The sequence below is a fragment of the Choloepus didactylus genome, chromosome 19 (assembly GCF_015220235.1).
Source record: "Choloepus didactylus isolate mChoDid1 chromosome 19, mChoDid1.pri, whole genome shotgun sequence".
Lineage (NCBI taxonomy): Eukaryota > Metazoa > Chordata > Mammalia > Pilosa > Megalonychidae > Choloepus > Choloepus didactylus.
In genome coordinates this window covers 50,240,980-50,262,216 of record NC_051325.1, presented here as the reverse complement: position 1 = coordinate 50,262,216, position 21,237 = coordinate 50,240,980, and the positions used below count along the sequence as shown (strand labels likewise).

At 43.0% G+C, this 21,237-nt stretch overlaps 1 protein-coding gene across 2 annotated transcripts in view; it reads left to right on the top strand.

Annotated features, from left to right (window-relative positions):
• Window positions 1–12,445: 12,445 nt before the first annotated feature.
• The window catches only part of SLC13A3 (solute carrier family 13 member 3), an 85,281-nt gene continuing 76,489 nt past the window's right edge, over window positions 12,446–21,237 (top strand). Inside the window, exon 1 of one of the 2 annotated variants that reach the window (XM_037810943.1) lies at window positions 12,446–12,600. In XM_037810943.1, the coding sequence (XP_037666871.1) occupies window positions 12,490–12,600 (111 nt within the window). In that variant the 5' untranslated portion in view covers window positions 12,446–12,489. The remainder of the gene's footprint in view (window positions 12,601–21,237) is intronic. The other variant, XM_037810944.1, reaches the window with a different exon arrangement.

Sequence of the window (21,237 nt, the reverse complement as noted above, 5' to 3'; positions counted from 1 at the left end):
AGGTTTGTCAAATCAACCACCACTGTGAAAGTTTTTGAAGAACTCCCTCCCACAGTCTACTTCCTTTTCAGTGTTAAAGGATAGAAACAAAGAAAGAGATTTGGATGGGCCCAGCCTTGGAGCCACCTTTTCTCCTGCAGGATTCTAAAGTCCAAGGGACCTCATGTCTTGTGAACTCTCCTTCCTATAAGCTGTTCACCAGGTGATACCAGCAATAGTGGTAAAAGTAATAGCTATCTATTTCTTTGTAAAAAAATTAGTCCGTAACTTAATGGCATAAAACAACCATGTATTATGCTCATGGATTACATGGGTCAGAAATTGGGACAAGGCAGCACAGGATGGCTCATCTCTGTTCTACCACACCTGGGACCTCAGCTGGAAGACCCCAAGGCTAGGGGCTGGAATTGTCTGGAGACTTATTCACTCATTGAGACTGGCTATTGGGTAGGAGCCTCAGTTTCTCTCCACATGGGCTGCTCCAGGTAGATTTTCTGCCTGGCCTGATTTGACTTCAAATATGGTTGCTGGGCTTCAAGGATGAGAGACCCAAGAGTGGGTGAACCAGGCAGAAGCTGTCCCCTTCTAGAACTTAGCCTTGGAAGTCACTTAGCATCATTTCTCCCATGTTCTGTTGATTGGGGCATCACAAGCCTCCACCCACGCTCAAGAGGTAGGAACATTGACTCCACCTGTCAGTGGGAAGAGTGTCAGTCACACTGACGGAAGAGAATATGGGATGGAAACTATGTAGTGGTACGAACTTTGGAAAATAAAATCTGCCACAAGCAGAAATAATATTATTTGTTGTCAGTTACTGAGCACTTATTATGTGCAAGTGCTACACCCTTGCCTGTTAATTCTCACGACATCCCTACAAGTTACCATTATTATTATTGTTCATTTCAGACAAGGAAACTCAGGCCCAGGGAAGTCAAACAACTCGTCCAGGGTTGCACAAAAAGCAAGTGGCTGGGTCAGAATTTGAATGTAGCTTTGTCTAATGCAGGGATGACATACTCAAAAAGGTAATGCAAATGGCTTATTGTAAGGATTAAATGAGTTAATACATGTAACGTGCTTAAAGCATGCTTGACACATACCTAGGGCAGTATACGTGCTTGCCATTATCAATAGTAATATCATTACATACAAGCCACCAGATTAAAACTTCTGCTCTAATATCAACTATTGTACTCTTAACCTCTCAGTTGTTTTTGGGGCAGGAGAGCCAGCCCAAGGACCCTGATATGATACATGTTGGTCCCAGCTGTCTCCACTTGGGCTTTGGGAAATGGGCTAGAGTTTCTGTGAGGACAGCTGGTCAGACTCCTCAGGAATACATTTCTAGTTCAGAACACCCTATCCTCCCATGCCTAGGGTTCCAAGGTCTAAAGTTCTCCCTGGTGGGCCTTGCCCGTCCATCTCAGGTCATCTGACCCTAGCCTGGCTGGAGGCTTTGATGAAGCCTGTTGTTGGGCTAGCCAGGTCAGGTCTTCAAGCTGAAAGGTCACTGGAGAAGGTTTCCTCACAGCCTGGAATGTGTCTGTTGGGAAATGGCTTGCCTTTGGGGTTTGTAGGAACAATGAACATGACCTCGATGGGAAGTGAGCACCAACTATACAGCAGCCTGGGCACTTCTCTCACCATCTCTCTGCTTCCCAAATTTCAGATCTTTTTTTCTCCAGTTTGGAATTTTGCCAAAGGCATGCACTGTCGGCACTATTCATTACTTAGTGGTTTTCTCTGAGTTGCTTCACATTAAACTTAAATAGATTTAATTTAAAAGGAAGTTTTTTAAAAAGTCACAGGTATTAATAAAATCATTTGCCCTAAGTAAAAAATTTTACTTGTAAGAATAAATTTGCAAAGAAATAAAACATTGTTGTCCAATTCCAGGAAGATGCTGTTGCCTGCCAAAGTGTCTGACTCTAAAGCCCTCTCTGTGTTTTACAAAGGAAGATCAGCAAATAATGTGGTGTTAAAGGAATTACCAATACCCAACTAAGGCTTTCTCCAAGGTGTAATGAAAAGTTAAAGAAACTTGAGATAGGGAATGACTTCCGTTCTATGTGCTTAAATGTTATCACAACATAAAATTGTCTTGTGCTTCCTCATTGGAATGCCTCTCACACTTTGAGATGCATTCTATCAGCTCGTTTCATCCCAGCCCCAACTCTCTTCTCTCTCATACCCTCACCATACTATCAGCAGGACCTGGCAGCTCTACAGTCAGAAGTATGTCCAGAACTGAATCCTTTCTTGACACTCCACCATCACTGATCCAAGCTACCATCATCTCAGCCAGAGGGATCCATTTCAATGAAAAGTGCACAATGAGATACTACCTCACACCTACCAGGATGGCCATAATTTAACCAGTGTTGTCCAGGATATGGAGAAATTGGAACCCTCATACATTGCTGGTGGGATTGTAAAATGGTGCAACTACTTTAGAAAATGGTCTGGCAGTTCCTCAAAGGGTTAAATATAGACATCATATGACCCAGTAATTACACTCCTGGGTATATACCCAAGAGAAATGAAAACACATTTCCACACAGAAATTTGTAACTGAATGTTCATTGCAACATTATTTATAAGAGGTAAAAATAGAAAGAAGCCAAATATCCATCAACTGAATGAATGGATAAAATGATATGTGTTATCCATGCAATGGAACATTATTTGGCCATGAATAGGAACAAAGTTCTGATATATATGCTACAACATAGTTGAACCTCACTAAGTAAAAGAAGCCAGTCACAAAGGACCACAAATTGTCTGATTCCATTTCTATGGAATGTCCGGAATAGGCAACTCTACAGAGACAGAAAGTAAATTAGTGGTTGTCTGTGACTGTGGGGGTTGAGGGTAAGGGGAGGGGGGAGGCTATTATTAGTAGTTCTGGGTTTAGAGTTTCTTTTGGGGGTGATGAACATGTTCTAAAATTGCTTTTAGTGATGGTTGCAGAGCTCTGTGAATATACTCCAAACCATTAAATTGTACACTTTAAATGGGTGAAGTGTATGGTATGTGAATTATACTTCAACAAAGCTGTTTTTAAAAAAAGAAAGCAAAAATATGCCACTATACTTAAATCCCTGCAGTGACTCCCCATGTCATCAGAGTAAAACCCAAAGTCCTTACCCAGACCTTTAGGATCCTGTGTTGTCTAGTTGCTGGCTACCTTTCTGCTCCATCTCTACACTCCAGTTCCTTACTGGTCCTAGGATGCGTCAAGTTTGCTCCTGCCTTGGAGCCATTGCGCTTGGCTTTTCCTTCTTCTTGGAATGCTTCCCTCACAGACCCACAGGGCCCACTCACTCACTTTCCTTAGGTCTCTGTTTTATTTACCTTGTTTGGTCACTGAATCATCCACACTTCCCTGACTGCCTTATCTTAAATAGCACCCTGCCCCATCACTCTCTATTTTCCTTCTCTGTTTTGTCTCCACAGCCCTTATCATCTTGGATGACAAAATATTTTACTCATTTGTTTATTTATTATTTTTCTCCTCTTCTGACCTCCAACCTCCAATTGTAAGTTCCATGAGAACAGGGATTTTAATTTCTTGATCTTACTCATATTGTATTCAGACAGACATATAGTTGACACTTAATGAATATTTATTGAATGAAATGAATGACAGAAGATAATCCCGTGTTTACTGATGAGGAAAAAGTCTGGTATTCAAATATTAATTTAATAAGTATTGACAAGGCATCTGCCTTAGACCACACCCAGGCCCTGGAGATGTAAGGTGGCAGGAGAGTCATGAGAGCCTTTAGATTTGATGTGACAAAAGCCAGTTCAGATTCTGCATCAGGGAAATGAGTCTATGAGAATCTGGCAAAGGATGAATTAGAGTTTAGAGGAGTGGGGTGCTGGAAAGTAATGTAGTTTTTCAAACAGTGGTTCTCAACCTGGTTGCACTTTAGAATCTGTTGGGAGCTTTCAAAATATCTTGATGCTTAGGCTACAGCCAGATTATTAAATCAGACTCTGAGGTTGGGGCCTGGACATCAGGATTTTTTAAAGCTCCCTGGGTGATCCCAATGTACAGCTTGGGTTGTGGACCACTGTGTTAGGAGGTTCGAGGGGTGCAGGTAGCTCTTGCTCTTTGAGGGTAGTGGATACTGGAAAATAGCATTCAGTGAATGCGTTCAAATGTTGATAACTTTTAATACTTGAGGGGATTTGGTGCTTGGACAGGAGTATTCGCTCCTATTTTCCTTTGTTTAGCACTCAATTATTAAAGTCATATTTCCTACATCTAATAAACAAACAAATGCTGTGAAACAGTACTGTGTGTGGTTAGCTACATGGACTCTGGTTGGAACTGGACTCCTGGGGTTTGAATCCCAACTTTACCATTTAATAGCCGCATGTTTTTGGATAAGTTACTCAAGCTCTCTGTACCCCAGTTTCCTCCCCAGCAATATAGGGGCATCTTAAGATCTACCTTACGAGATTGTTTAAGGGTTCAATTTGAGACAAATTATGTAAAGCTCTTAGAACAGTGTCTGGCACAGAGTAAGCACCCAGTGAGTGTTGCCTATTATTAGTCATTAATAAATAAAATGAAAAACTTCCTAAGAGAATTTGTTGCCAGCAGACCTACCCTAAAAGAATGCTAGAGAAAGTTCCTAAACAGAAAATAAATGATTAAAAGAAGGAATACTGGAACATCATAAAGGAAGAAAGAAGTAAAGAATAATGTAAATAAATATAATTAACTTTCCTTCTCCTCTTGAGTTTTCTCAATTATGTGTTTTTTCCTTTTTTTTAAAGTGTTTATTAGAGAAGTTGTAGGTTTATAGAAGAAACAAGCAGAAAATAGAGTTCCAAGATACCCTTACCGCCTGTTATCAACATCTAGCATTATTGTAGTACCTTTGTTACAACTGATGAAATAATAATATTATTATTGTACTATTAGCTATAGCCTATAGTTTACTTTAGGGTTCACTGTCTGTATTGCACAGTCCTACAGGGTTTTTTAAAATTTTTATTCTAGTAACATTATATACAATCTAAAATTTCCCCTTTTAACCACATTCAAATATATAATTCAGTGCTGTTAATTACGTTCACAATGTTGTGGTACCATCATCACCATCCATTACCAAAACTTTTCCATCACCCCAAGCATAAATTCTATACCAACTAAGCATTAACTCCATTCCCTACCCCATTCCAGCCTCTAGTAACCTGTATTCTAGTTTTTGAGTTTATGAGTTTGCTTATTTTAATTATCTCATATCAGTGAGATTATACAATATTTGTCCTTTTGGCTTATTTCACTCAACATGATGTCTTCAAAGTCTTAAAACTAATTTATGTTTGATGGTTGAAGTGAAAGTTTTAACACTGATGTATTTCTAAATGTATGTAGAGGAAATATTTAAGATAACAATATTATAAATGTGGAGGTAAATGAACACAAAGGGAAGTAAGGTTTTACACTTCACTAGAATTAGTAAAACCAACAGACTATGATAAGTTATCTATAAACCATGTAATACCTAAGGCAAGCACTAAAAGGGCCATACAAAGAGAGACACTAAAAAACACTATAGATAAATGAAACTGGAATTCTAAAAAATGTTCTAATAACCCATAGGAAGACAAGACAAAGACAAGAGAGAGAGGAGAAAGAGAAAGAACAAACAGAAAACAAAAAACAAAATGGCAGACTTAAGCCTTAACATTTCAATAATTACATTAAATGTAATCGGTCTAAATATACCAATTAAAAGACAGAGCTTGGCAGAGTAGAATAATAACTATATGCTGTCTGTAACAAACTCACTTCAAATATAATGATATAGGTAGGTTGAAGGTAAAAGGATGGAAAAAGATACATCAAGCAAACATTAGTCACTAATGAAAATAAACAGGAATATTATACAGTGTCAAATAAAGTAGACCTCAGTGCAAAGAAAATGACTAGAGACAGAGAAGGGCACTATAATGATTAAAGGGTCAAGCCACAAGAGATTCGGCAAGTCTAAATGTGTATGCATCAAACGAGAGCTTCAAAAAAATATCTGTGAAACAAAAACTGATAGAACTGAAAAGAGAAATAGACAATTATAGTTGGAGACTTCAAAACCCCTCTCTCAATAATTGATAGGACAGCCAGACAGAAAATCAGCGGGGATACAGAAAACCTCTACACCACCATCACCCAACAGGATCTAATTGACATTAACCACAGTAGAATATGCATTCTCTCAAATGGCATGGAATGGGTAGCAAAATAGATGGTGTCCTTGGTCACAGTGCAAACCTCAAAAAATTTAAAGAATTGAAATCATACAAAGTTATTGTTCTTTGACCATAATGAAATCAAATCAGAAATCAGTAACAGAAATAACAGGAAAATCTCCAGACACTTGAAACTAAGTAATACACTTCTAAATAATCCATGGGTTGAAGAAGAATCAAAGAGGAACTAGAAGTAAAAAGCAGGTTTAGAAATGTCTGCTTTAGAAAGATAAATACCCCCAAATCAGCTTTATTTCAGCAAGAAATGATGGGAAAAGAAAATATAAAAATTAATATATATGTTAGCTTAAAAATTAAAATACTTAGGTCTAGAACGTTCTGCTCTCCTTAACAAATGCCTGCCCTCAAGGGAAACTTTTTATCAGAGCCTAACTGACAATGGATTTTATCAGAGCCTATTTGACATGGAGAAGTGAAATACACAACTCCAGCCCCCAAAATCTTTGACTTGGGATGTGATAGTTAATTTTATGGGTCAACTTGGCTATGCTATATGGTGTGGTGCCCAGTTGTTTTGTCCAGTACTAGTCTAGATATTGTATGACTGTTTAGGTAGTTTGTAGATGTTTGTAGATGTTTGTAGATGTTTGTAGATGTTTAGGTAGTTTGTAGATGTAACATCTGCTGTTAAGTTAAGGAAATTATCCTTGATAATTAGGTGGGTCTCATCCAATCAGTTGAAGGCCTTAATAGCAAAACCTGAGGTTTCCTTAAGAAGAAATTCTCCATCAAGACTGCAGCTAGAAATCCTGCCTAAGTTTCCAGCTTGCTGGACTGTCTGACAGATTCAGGACCTGGGGACTTAAGACTGCAACATCAGCTCCTGCGTGAGTTTCCATCACATGAGGCATGTTCTTAAAACGCCTCTTTCTCTCTCTCTTTCTCTCTCTCTCTCCACATATATATATATATTCATGTGCATATGGGTTCTGTTTCCCTGAAGACTCTTGACTGATACATGGGGAAAGGGAAATATCCAAGTCCAGACCCCCCTGGCCTTCCATGTGAGGCAAAGAAAATACCAAGCTCTAGGCTCCACTCCCTCCCCCAGCCTTCCTCTCTCACCTAAGGGAGAAAAAATAGCTGAGCAGCACTCATGAAGGTCACAGCCCAGGAGCACGGGTCACTAAGAGACTGAGACCTAATCACAGGATTGTAGAAGACATCCCCTCCCTCCATATTTCACCACCACACCAACACAGCTCCTATGTAAGAGCAGGATTGCAGCTGGAAAGAACTCCACATGTCAGACGGGGGAAAAAACATTTTCAAAACACATATCTGATAGTTGGAGACTTCAGTACACTACTTTCACTAGTGGACAGAATATCTAGACAGGCAACCAATAAAGCAACAGAGGATTTGGACAACAAACGCTATAAAACAGTTAGACCTAAAAGACAAATACAGAACACTGTACCCAACAGCAACAGAATACACAGTCTTCTCAAGTGCACATGGAACATTCTCCAGGATAGACCATTTGTTAGGTCACAAACAATTCTCAATAACTTAAAACATCGAAATCATACAAAGTATCTTGTTTGACTTCTATTCAATGGAATTTAGCCCGTAATCAATAACAGAAGGAAAACTGGAAAATTTATATATATGTGGAAACTAAACAGCACATCTTGAAAAACCAATAGCTTGAAGAAGAAATCACTAGGGAAACACTTAGACAAATCCTAGTTGAGGGACATTGCACAAAATACCTGAACAGTAGTCCTCAAAACTCTCAATAGAATAAAAAACAGGGAAAGGCTGAGAAAATGTCACAGACAAAAGAATTCTCAGGAGACTCGTCAAATAAATGTAATTTAATATGGATGGAACCTTAGAACAGAAAAAGGACACTATAACTGAGGCAATAATAACATAATAAGCAAGGAAATATGAGTAAGGACTTTAGTTCATAATTTGTCAATGTTGGTTCAATAAGTGTAACAAATGAGCCATCCTAATGTAAAATAATAATAATAGGGGAAACTCCGTGTAGGGTATATGGGAATTTCCATACTATCTTCACAATTTTTCTGTAAATCAAAAACTTTTAAATAAAAACTTATTTAAAAAAGAAAAAAAAATTCAAATACTTAGGAAGAAATCTAACAAAAGACGTGTTAATCATCAACACTGAAAAGTCTAAACCACTGTTGAAGGCAATTAAGGATGTGAATAAACGGAGAGATATACTGTGTTCATGGATGGTCAAACCCAATATTATTTAGATGTCTAGTTGCCCTAAATTGATCTATAGTTTAAATGCCAACAAGATTTTTTTTACTAAATGGACAAGCTGATTCTTAAATTTATATGGAAAGGCAAAGGATCTGGAATAATAAAAACTTCTTTTTTAAAAAAACAAAGTTGGATGACACACCACTTAATTTCAAGAATTACTATAAAGCTGCAGTAAATGAACCTTGTGTGGTTATAGCATAAGGACAGGGAAGTAGATCAATGAAACATGATAGTACAAGATCAATGACATAGTTATAATAAATATATATTTATAATATAAAATATAATAAAGAGAATGTATTATATAATTATGATTATATATGTCAATATAATTATGTATAACATATAAATATATATTTATAATAGACAGCGATCTATTTTTAAAATCTTCTACAAATACATAAGAATATGGATAATATGGTACAAAAAATGACAAAAAGATATATAAATGAACAATAAGTTAATGAAAAAAATGCACAACATCATTAGTCATCGGGGATATTAAAGTTAAAACAAAAATAAGATACCATTGCATACTCTCTAGAATAGCCAAAAAAAAGACAGTACTTAATGCTAGGTGAATATCTGAAGCAACTGCAGACTTTCAAACATTGCTTATAGACGTGTAAATTCTACTTTGGCACACTCCAAGAACCCCGAGGCAATTTCTGATAAAAGTAAATGTCCATCTGTCCTATGACCCAGTAACACCACTCCTAGGTGTTTATCTAAGAGAAATAAAAACATATGTCCACAAAACACTTGTACAAAAATGTTCATGGTAATAGTTCAAAACTGAAAATGCCCAACAACAGGAGAATGGCTGAACAAGTTGTGGGATAACTAACCATACCATGGAATACTATTCTGCAATCAAAAAGAACAACTGATAACGTGCAACAACATGGATAAAACTTAAATGCATGATATTAAGTGAAAGAAAATGTGTACAAAAGAGTATATACTGTGTGATTCCATGTATCTGAAATTCTAGAACAAGCAAACAATCTATAATGATTGAAATCAGATCAGTGGTTACGTGGTTGAGTGAGGAATAGGCTTGAATGGGGCAGGAGAGAATATCCTGAGGAGATGGATGTGTTTTATACTTGTTTTGGGTGGTAGAGATCTGTGCATTCTCTGTCTATCCTTTTATTAATAAGTTGTATCAGTCAGTGTCCCAGCAGGAAACAGCTGGCACACTCACCCTGAGCACGAATTATGGAGGAGTGAGCAGGGTACAGTGTAGAGCAGACCTCATGGCCAGTAATAAAGTGCCAAGTGGGCCTGAGGGTGGGGAGGGAGCAGTTACCAGACCCTGCAGACACTGTATGGAAAAGTCCCCCTCGACTGGAGCTGTGGCCTTTGCTCAAGGGACATAGCCAGCTCATGGCAACCCTGCATGGACAGATGTGGGTGAATAAAGACCCTGAGTCACTTTCTTGCCCATAATTAAGGTTATTGTGCTTGGCATGTGCTGGCTTCCTCTTCTATTGCTTATTATGATGGACTATGAGGTTGACCGTGCCTGCCTCTTCTGGGAGCAGTTTCTGCCTTTCCCAAAACTGCTTGCCTATCTCTCTGCTGCTCATTTGCATTCTTTCTTTCACAGGTACCTGTCTATGTGTCACAGACTGATATCTGCTTAACCAAATAATAGTAATAACTAACACATGGGGATTGAGAATATCTTCTTGACCAAAAGAGGGATGCAAAATGAGACGAAATAGTTTCAGTGGCTGAGAGATTTCAAATGGAGTCGAGAGGTCACTCTGGTGGACATTCTTATGCACTATATAGATAACACCTCTTAGGTTTTAATGTATTGGAATAGCTAGAAGTAAATACCTGAAACTACCAAACTCCAACCCAGTAGTCTGGAATCCTGAAGACGATTATATAATAATGTAGATTACAAGGGGTGACAGTGTGATTGTGAAAACCTTGTGGATCACACTCCCTTTATCTAGTGTATGGATGGATAAGTAGAAAAATGGGGATAAAAACTAAATGATAAATGGAGTGGGATGGGGAGGATGGTTTGGGTGTTCTTTTTTTACTTTTATTTTTTATTCTGATTCTGATTCTGATGTAAGGAAAATGTTCAAAAATAGATTGTGGTGATGAATGCATAACTATATGATCGTACCATGAACAGTTGATGGTATACCATGAGTGATTGTAATGGTATGTGAATATATTTCAATAAAACTGAATTAAAAAAAACAACACATGGAGTTTACAGTTCATGGGCTGTATGTGCTTTGCATGCATTAACTCATGGGCTCCTCACAGCACTAGGAGGTGCTATTATTGACCCCACTGTGCAGATGGGGAAACTGAGTCTTCGAAGCACTTGCCCAAGGTCACACAGCTGGTAAGTAGCCAAGCTGGGATTTGAACCAGATGTGCTGTCACCCAAAGCGTGACTCAACCATTAAGCCACTTTGCCTGCACATATTCTAACATTTTTCTCAGAGGGCAGCTTGGGTTCATTGAAGAGTGGCTTGTGACATGTGGGCCTCACAGATCCTGGCTTGTTTAGATGTTCAGTAAATAGTAGCTCACTAAGTCATGGTTTTGGCAGTTCTAAGAAGGGAAGGAAGCCAATAAAAAGATATATGGGAAGGAAGGAAGGGAGGGAGAAGAAAAAAAAAAAAAAGCTGTAGTAGGTGCAGGTTAGTCTCAAACTCTCCAGGTCTCAATTTTCCCGTCTTTAAAATGAGTCTAAATGGCATCTGCCTGGCTACCTCTCATGGAGGTGGGAGTATGCGTGCAAATGAAAGGAGCTTGAAGGCATCAAAATACAGGGAAAGCTGAGGGGTGAAGATCAGGGAGTGGGAACAACAAAAAGAGGCTTCCCTGTCTTTCGTGGACAAACAGAATCTCCTTTGGGAGCTCTAGTTTCCTCCTCTGGGAAATAGGGACAGCAAGGGCACACACGTCATGGAGGTTTAAGTATGATGATGCTTTTAAAGCAGTTAACACAGTGCTTGGTACCCATGACATGTTTGAAAAAAGTAGGAGAAAAATACAGACAGGTATAAGGAGCCTTGAAATGACAAAGCATCCATATCCCCTGTATCCCTTCATTTATTGAGCACAGTCTTAGGCATTGGCTGGACATCAGTGAACAAAATGAGAATCCCTGTCTTGGGCCTCCCTTCTCAGCACTCTTCTCTTTCCAGGCAGCTTTTTAGGTGGGATAGTCAGAGAAAGGAAGGAGGTAACATCCCGTTGTCAATAGCCCGTTTCTTGGCAGTCAGAGGTTCAGAGAATTTACCCAGCAAGGGAATCCCAGAAGCAGGATTGTACCAGAGGCTCTTCTGGGCTCCAGCCCACTACAAGTGACCCAACTTGGGAGAAAATACAAATAACAATATCAACAGCAGTAATGACTTCTGAGCACTTCCTGTATGTCAGGTGCTGCGCTAAGCAGTTGACATGCATTAACTTACTGACACTTCCCAACAACCCTCATTGTCTGGTAGAGGCTATTATTATCGTCAGCCCCATTTTCCAGATGAGTAAAGTGAGGGTCAGAGCTTGTTGCTCAAGGCGACGCAGGTACTATGTGGCAGAGCCAGAATGTGAGCTCAGGTAATAATAGTAAGTGCTCTAATTGTTATTATCGCCCATTTTACCGGCGAGGAAACAATGGCGAGGAAAGGTGAAGCCAGTTGTCCCCCAGGCCCATAGCGATGCTTATTAAACTGGAGCTCAGACGCGCGCTGCCTTCGGGGCTGGAGTCCCGGTTCCTCAATTCTTGTGTCTAACTTTTCTTAACTTTCTCGGGGACCTCTCCCACCCAGTCCTTCGGGACGAGTAGAGAGAGGGCGGGTCCCCAAGCGCAGTCCCCTCCCCGGACCCTCCCCCAGGCTTTAAGCCGGCGCCGAGGGCCAGGCACGGGGCAGTCGCGCACTGGCCGGGCTCGGCGGGGCGGTCGCGCAGATGGCGGCGCTGGCGGCAGTGGCCAAGAAGGTGTGGAGCGCGCGGCGGCTGCTGGTGCTGCTGTTCACGCCGCTCGTCCTGCTGCCGGTGGTCTTCACCCTCCCGCCCAAGGTAACGCCTTAGGTCTCCGCCCCCCCCATCCTGCCCCTTGGGGGGCCGTGCCACACGCAGGAACCCCTCCTCCCAGCCTCTGAGGTCCTAGTGGAGACAGGTTGCACCGGACACCCTCTCTCCCCTTCCCTTCACCCTGCCTTGGGCCGCTTGGACACCCCTCAACTCCAACCCCTCAACCCCCTTCTGGGCTGCTCCTTGGAGCCTGAGTCCCACCCAGTAGTCTGGACCATCTCACTTCTCCAGGAATTTCTCTTTATCGCGCTGGAGCGAGGTGCCGGGCACGCTGTGCACATTCACCGGGCAGGCACCGTGCGCGCTCCGTAAGTGCGGAGCTGTGTGACCTGGGGCACCTCACCAACCTCTGGGAACTTCGGTCCACTCCTGTGTAAAAAGGGTGGAAATTATGGACTAATCCATAGGGTTGTGGTGAATATTAAATGGGGCAATGTGTGTAAATCTCTTCCAGCCGCCCTTGGTACAAAGTAAGTGTTTAATATGCGTTGGCTGGTCTGACTGTGCCGCAGTCCCCTCACATGACAGGGACAGCCAGGACTTAGGGAGCACTAACTAGGGGCAAGGTGCCTTACAGACATCACTTCACTTAATCACTTCAGTGCCCTTTGGAGGGCGAGGATTATTTACCCCATTTTCCAGAGAGGAAAACGGAGGCTCAGAGAGCCTGAGTGAAGTGACTTCCTCAGAGTCACACAGCACAGGGCTGAGTGGGGATTCATCCCCTGGCTTGTCACAATCCAGAACCCATGCTATTTCCAGACTCCCAAAGAAAGGAATCCCTAAAATATCAAAGGCTGCAGGCTGGGGTCAGGAGTGTCATTAGGAAAATTGACACGAAAGGGGGCTGGCTGGAGGTGGTTCCTCAGGTCCCTGTTGGGTCCGTTACCCATGCCCAGCCCCTCCTGCACACTACAGGAGGGCACGAGGCACCTAAGACAAGGCTTCCATCTCCAGGAGTTGCTTCGCCATCCCCCAATGACGACACAGTCAAACCACCAAAACAAAAGTAAACAGAGGATGTGCTCTAGTGGTGCGTTACCCAGCAGTGAGCAGCTGAGACCAGGGGGAGCTGGGAGACAAGTTTACAGAGGGCTGCCTGGAAGGAGTCCTCCTTGGGCACGAGGATGAGGCAGCATCCAGAAGACCCAAAACTAGTACACAAGCAACTGCTTTAATGTGGGATTATCCAAGCTATTGGCCATCTTTGACTTGTAAAAGAGAAAAACGATAAATGCTACAACCAGCCCACCCTGGGCCACTATCTGATCCCATCTTCTTTCTTCTTTGTATCACACTTCCTTTTCTGTAAAAATGGAGCCCTTACCCTGTCAGCTCCTCGGGATTGATGTGAGGGATTTGGGGGCAAGGAAGTAAGTGTGCTCACTTCGTGAAACGTCAGTAGTGGACGGATGGGTAGGTGAGCTTTAATTGTTGTCTGCAGGGCCCCAGGCCGAGCTCTGGGGAAGAAGAGATGAAGCACACAGCCTCTGTGTCCTCAATGGGGATCTGACAGCTTCTCTCTGCTTTGCCTTCTAGCAAGATCTATGAACCCAGGGGCAGATCCAAGTGTTATGGAACCTGAAGCATATGCTATTTTAGGGGACTTTCTTTAAAAAAAAAAAAAATACAAATTTACAAATTCAAAATTCAGTGCAGGGTTTGGGAGGGGCTTTGAACTTAAGCTTCATTAGCTTCACAGTGAATCCACCTCCTGATGAACACCAGCGATGTGACTACAGCAGGGAGCAGGGAGAATAACAGTGAGTACCTGTAACCCCCTGTAATGGTGATAAGACTGGTGAGTGTGAGATTTCACTGGATGCTCAGCCAATGCTGAAAGCTTCCCAGGCATGGTCCCACAGCAACCTGGGAGGCAGCTGCTGTTGGCATCCCCATTTGACAGGTGAGGAAATAACCGAAGAAAGGTTAGGTGACTTGCCTGAGGTTGCACAGCTGGTATGAAGCCAGAATGCAGAGTCTGCTTTCAGCCACTATGCTTTACATTTGCTCCTTAGTTATAATTCAATGAGAACCACTTCTTGCCCCCCCCCCGGTGGAGGCCTTGTGTGACCCTAGATGTCACTCCCTCTTTAAGTGACCAGTACACCAGGTCCTCCTCCCAGGAGGCAGGTCCAGCTTCTTAGAGGGCCTTCATCTCCTGCAAAATCTCTACCAGTGTACTTGAAGCCTCCTCCAGCCCCATAAAATAATATTTATTATAGTTCTCATTATTATATTCTTAGATAGTAATAACTGACATGTTTCTCAATCTAATGTACAATGTGAATAAAAGCACCTTTAGAGAATATTACTCTTTTTATTGATCTGTGGCATACATTTAAAGCAGAGATTAAGACAAGTCCTGCCATCTTAACCAGTCACTCCCTCTGATAGCCTCCCCAAACAAAGGTTGGTGGTCTTGCTTAAAACCATTGTGCTTGCTGTGCAAATGTAGCTTCAAGATAAGTGTTTTCTGCATCCATCTGTCCATCTGCACCCCCATGGACTGCCACTTCTAAACCTGTCACATAAAAAACCTAGAGCCACCAATGCAGGTTGTAGTGTACATATGGGTTACCAATAGCTTTTGCAAACTTGCCAGATATTGGATCAGGGATGACGGCCAAGATGCTTGGGCATTTTCCGTTTACTGTGTGGTCTTGAAGTGAGGGACTGCCCCCTTTGGGCCCTGGTTTTCCTGCCTGATGATGTCTACAGGCTCTATATACCTGTCCCCTGGCAGCTGATGAGAGCTGGCCCACAGGGAGCCTGGGGTCAATACCTAGGGCATATCTGGCGGGAACAATTCTTACATTATGTCCTCCTGGCTTGGAAACACTGTCAGCAGGGAGGAAATATGCTGAGTGGGATGCAGTTCTGGAATGCAGTGGTTGCAATTCCAGTGCCACTGGGGATCCCAGCTCTTGCTACAAAGATTGCTGGAGCCTCGGGAAGCCAGGTTGCTGTTGGAAGGACCTCCTTAAAGTTTTCCAAGGTTGAATGACTGGCTTGGTAGTTGGAGGTATGGGGAATGGCCTTGGGCAGCCAGTCTGGACAGACAGGACTATTAGAGCAGGCTTGCAAATAAGTACCAGCTCCATGTATTTGCAGACAAGTCTTGCCCCCTTTCCTGCCTTGTACCCACTGAGAACAAGTTAAGCTAAACTAACTATCTGACCAAGATGAGTTCTTAGGATGGGCACTCACAGATGACTCTTTCTAAGGATGCTTTGAGGAGGAGGAATTTGAGGGTATTCTGGGGCAGGACTGATAATGGAGTGTTGTGCTCATTGAGTACTGCACAAAGGGTCCTGAGCAGGCAAGTGAGGCTGAACCAACCTGCATTCCACACGACAAATCATGCACACTGGATCTGCCCTTTTTCCTATTTTGCACAAAGGTGTCATATGGGCTAGCATATGGGGTGGTGGATCTTTTAGAGGATGTCAGTACATCTGTAAGGTCAAGATTTCCACTTTGTTGCATCCTCCTAATTCTCAGGATGAGATGTTGGGGAGGGGTGAGGGATTTAGGCATGTGACCGGAAAAATGGTCATTTCATTCCCAATTTTGAGGCTTTTGAAATAGATCTAGATTCTCATTCCCCATATTTGCTCTGTGGCCTTGGGCAAGTCATTTGATTTCTCTGGGACTCGGTTTCTTCTTTTATCCACCAGCCATAATAATAACTGCCTTATTGGGTTATTATTTGGACTTAGTAAAATAATATATGGTGCTGGCACCATAAGTTCTTACTCTTTCCTTCAACGATTAAAGTATGCATTAGCTCTCCCACTTTTCAGATGAGGAAACTGAGGCTCATAGAAGTTAAAATGGTGGAAGGAGTTGGACCTTAGAGTTGGGCAGATCTGGGCCTGGATCCTGGCGCTGACACTGTTGGATAGGGGAGCCTGGGTTGAAGACTTCACATCTCTGAGCTGTGGTTTCCTCATCTGTGAAATGGGAAGGACTCATGCCCTCCCAAAGGGCTGTTATGAGACTTAATTAAGAGAAGATACAGGAAATTTCCAATAAAAAATGGGAGTTTAGTAAAAATAATAGTAGCAGTAGATAAAAAAATGCTTTTGCACATTTTCCATATGCCGTTTAAAGTGCCTTTCACTTTTAGCTCATTTACTCTTTACATCAGCTTTATGAAGTAGGAGCTATGATTATTCCCATTTTTACAGATGAGGAAAGTACAGAGAAGTTAAGTAATGTTCCTAAGGTCACACAGCTACTAAATATTAAGTCAGTCACTTCTCTCTTGGTCCTGGATTTTGGAAGACAGGGAGGCCAGGATTCTAAGGGGCCCCTTACGTTTTCCCCTAGCAGGGGCTTCTCAGAAAAACATTGTGAGTCCCATGGATCAAGCACTGTCTCTGGTCAGACACTGCCAAGTGCTTTTATGTACTTTTGGGGTTCATGTCTTAAACCCCAAAGAGCTTGCTTGGATAAGGAAATTGTCCATATGTACCTGAAAGTCGGGTGGGGTTTGATTTGGCTTTCATCATCCAAATACCGCTCACATCGTTTTTTCCAGATCCCCTTACCACTCAGTAATATTTACTTAATTACATTTTGTTCCCCTCACTTATCCCTCTTGAATTTAAATACATTGTCTTAAAAAGGAAATTTTACATTACTACCATGTATGGAAAGCCAGAATAATGAATGATTAATAGAAGAAAGCTGTAGCAATAAATATCTAAATATCCAACATTGGTTAATTCTGGCTGCTTGAAGCCAAAGGTCTGAGACCTGCTCTTTCTTTGTTCCAAAGGGAAGAAAATGATCAAGAAAGCCATTAAAGACACGCTAGTACCAGTAAGGCTTTCTTTTGGAGGTAATCAAGAGAAGAAAGATCTGGAAAGGGAGTAAACTTGGTGTTCTTTACTATCCTTCTGTGTATGATTGGGCTTTTGGAGTTGGTCTCTTAGCCCTCAAGAAATATCAGACCCAGCCTGGATGTGTGCCTTGTCTGGGGATTCATGAGGTTGGCCTCTGGCCCTGCTCATCCAAACAAGCTAAGAGTTTGGGTGAGTCTGACATGCTCAGGGCCTTGGTTTCATCTGTAAAATGAGGGGGCCCCATGGCTGACCTGCTGGGTGTCAAATAAAGGAAGTCTCCTGGCCTGTAGCAGGCTGGATAATAACTCCCCAAAGGGTGGAAATTCTGATCCCCAGAGCCTGAGAACATGCTTCCTTACAGGCATAAGAGACTGTGCCAGTTTGAATGTATTATGTCCCCCAAACACCATTATCTTTGATACAATCTTGTGGGGCAGACATTTTAGTGCTGATTAGATTGGAATTCTTTGACTGTTTCCATGGACTGTGCCCCAACCTGCAGTGATGACTCTGATTAGATAGTTCCATGGAGGCGTGGCCCCACCCATTCAGGGTGGGCCTTGATCAGTGGAGCTATATAAATGAGCCGCCAGGCAGAGGGAACTCAGTGCAGCTGAGAGTAACAACACTTTGAAGAGGAGCTACAGCTAAGACAGACACTTTGAAGAAAGCACAGGAGCTGCAGATCAGAGGCAGTTTGAAGACGGCTGTTGAAAGCAGACTCTTGCTCTGGAGAAGCTGAGAGAGGACAAATATCCCAAGTGCAACTAAGAGTGACATTTTTGAGGAACTGCAGCCTAGAGAGGAACGTCCTGGGAGAAAGCCATTTTGAAACCAGAACTTTGGAGCAGATGCCAGCCACATGCCTTCCCAGCTAACAGAGGTTTTCCGGACACCGTTGGCCATCCTCCAGTGAACGTACCCTATTGCTGATGTGTTACCGTGGACGCTTTGTGACCTTAAGACTAACTGTGTAACCAAATAAACCCCCTTTATAAAAGCCAATCCATCCTTGGTGTTTTGCATTCTGGCAGCATTAGCAAACTAGAACAGAGACTTTGCAGACGTGATTGAGCTCAGGCTCTTGAGCTGGGGAGGTAGTCCTGCATTTCTCCAGGTGGATCTGACGTAGTCCCAGGGGTCCTTTAAGTGGAACCCAGGATGTGACAACAGAAGTAGAGAGAGAAGAGGCAGTGCCACGGGGGCACCAGCCAGGAATGCAGGTGACCTCTAGAAGCTGGAAGTGGCAAGGGACGGGTTCCCCCCAGAGCCTCCAAAAGGAACCAGTCTTGCCTGCACGTGACTTTTCCCGAGTGAAAATGATTTAGGATTTCAGACCTCCAGAACTGTAAGAGACTAACTGTGTGTTGTTTTAAGCCATGAAATTTGAGGTAATTTGTTATAGCAGAACCACCACTACGCAGGATTGGTTCTCCCAGGAGAAGGTTTGGGAAGTTCCGCCCCGTGTCTGCCTCTAAATTCGGAGGCACTAATTGTCGGGCATTCACAGATGTGTCCCATCATGTAGACCCCTTGTTCCTGGGACGCAAACCCTTGTGTTGGGGAGTGAGCCTGGTGGGTGAAAAGCCTTGAACTCAGTCAGATACAAGTTAATCTCTGGCCTCTGCCCATGATAAGCCGTGTGACTCAGAAGGTGTATCTTCACCTCTCTAAACCCGTTTCCCCATCTAAAACATGGAAATATTAATACTCTTTTCCTCCCAGGGTTTTGTGATGAATGAATAAGTTCATATATGGAAAACAGGCATCTCAGAGGGCTTCACAAATTTTGTTTTTCTGGCAATCTAATCTTTAATAATTTTTTTCTTGGAGGAATCTTTGAAACGTGACTTAAAGAAGCCCATAAGGGGAAATGGAAGCATTTGGTGGGAAGAATTGTGCTGAAAGGTTCAGTACTGAGTCTCGGTTTTCTTTGGAGATTGGGTCTAACCACATGCCAGCAGAGTGTCGCTGTGGGGATGCAACGCATTTCTGTTTGGAGCATGTAGTGACATGCCTGGCAATAGCAAGCAGTCAATAAATGTCAGCTATTATTACTGCAGTTATGGTCAGAACATTTTGGAATGTGGTGATCATTCTGGCTTAACTTACGTAAAGAGGAAACTGAGGCCCAGAGAAGGAAACAGCCAGCCCGAGGCCTCACAGCCAATGCCTGGCAGAGAGAGTGTGGGTACTTCCACCCTCCTTTCCTTGTCCAGTATGAACACGCTGTCCCAGGCTCTCTGTCATCAATGTTTTTATTCCTGAAGCCTGATTTCTAGATGAGGGGTGAGGGGTTGGAGGTCAGAGGTCAAGTTCACTTCTGTTCTATATAGGCTCTCGAAACAGGATAGGGACAATTAATATTTATCGGTCACTTGGTGGGAGCTCTGGCTCCCTGTGCCCTTACCAACCCCATCTCCCAAAACCTCTTCCTCTCACTTCTGTTCAAGCCACTATGGCCTCTCTGCTGTTCTTTAAATATCCCAAGCTTGCTCTGACCCCAGGGCCTTTGCACCTGCTGTTCTCTCTGCCTGGAATGCACTTCCCCCAGATATCTGTAAGGCCTGCTCCCTCATTTCATTCAGTTCCCAGTTTAGAACTTACCTCCTGAAAGTAGGCCCCCCCTGACTGTGGTGTCTAAAACAGGAAATGAAAGCCCTTTACACTCCATTCCCTTTCCTCGTTATTTTTCTCATGGCCCTTGTCACACTTGGTAATATATTATGTTTTTAATTACGTGGTTGTCAGTACCGTATCTGTATTCCCCTGTGGGATATAAGCTTTACAAGGACAGGGATTTTTATCTGTCTCACTCACCATTGTATCTACAGTGCCTGGCATATAACAGGTGCTCAATAAATACGTGCTGAATGCGTGAAGGAGTTTCAGTCATAGGCCAAGTGCTCAGCATGCATTATCTCATTCATCCTCACCATGGCCCCAAGAGGAGCTCCCGTCAACATCTCCATTTTCCCAGTGAGGAGCTGGAGGTGCAGAGAGGTGGTGTCCCTGCCCACCGGCACAAGGCTGGCAGATGGCAGCTGTGGCTTTGGTTCCCGAGCTGGCTCCTAACCTCCTGCTCTCAACTGCGAGGTTCCTTGCCTCCCGAGTGCGTGAGGCCCAGCTTAAAGGTGCTGACCCAGGACACTCTGGAAACAATCAGAGGTGAATCTGAGAGTGGGTTGGGGGGTGCGGGGAAGATCTAATGATAGGGACAGGCTGTGAGACTCACCACGAAGCCCTGGGAGTCAGGCTGGGAGCCAGGAAGCCTTCCTGTCTTCCACTGGCTTTGCATTTGGATTGGCTATGGCAAGGTGAAAAGAGGAGGGAAGGGGGCCCCAGGGGTGTGGGGAATGGCAGGAGCAAAATCCCAGAGGTCGGAAAAGTCCTCACCAGGGGAGAAAGGAGCCCATCTTCTCAACTCTTTAGATGCAGACTTCCAGGGCACACTCACCGGGGAGGGCAGGAATTGGGGAAAGCAGCCACTACCACTGACTGAGCACCTACTAAGCACCAGCTGTTATGCTGGTTGCACATCCCTATAAAGCAAAAGAGGAAGCAGCCAAGGGTCAGAGCAGTAGAATGACCCAAAGTCACCCAGCTAAGTGGATTTTAAAATGAAATCCAATCTCCCAGCTGTGGCCCCCAGGGTCCTGCATAATCTGGCTCTGCCAACTGTCCAACCTAATCTCCCGCCTGCTTCTCCTCTCTCACTGTGCTCCTGCCTTAACCCCCTTCTCCTGGTCCTTCAAACTGGCCAAGCTTG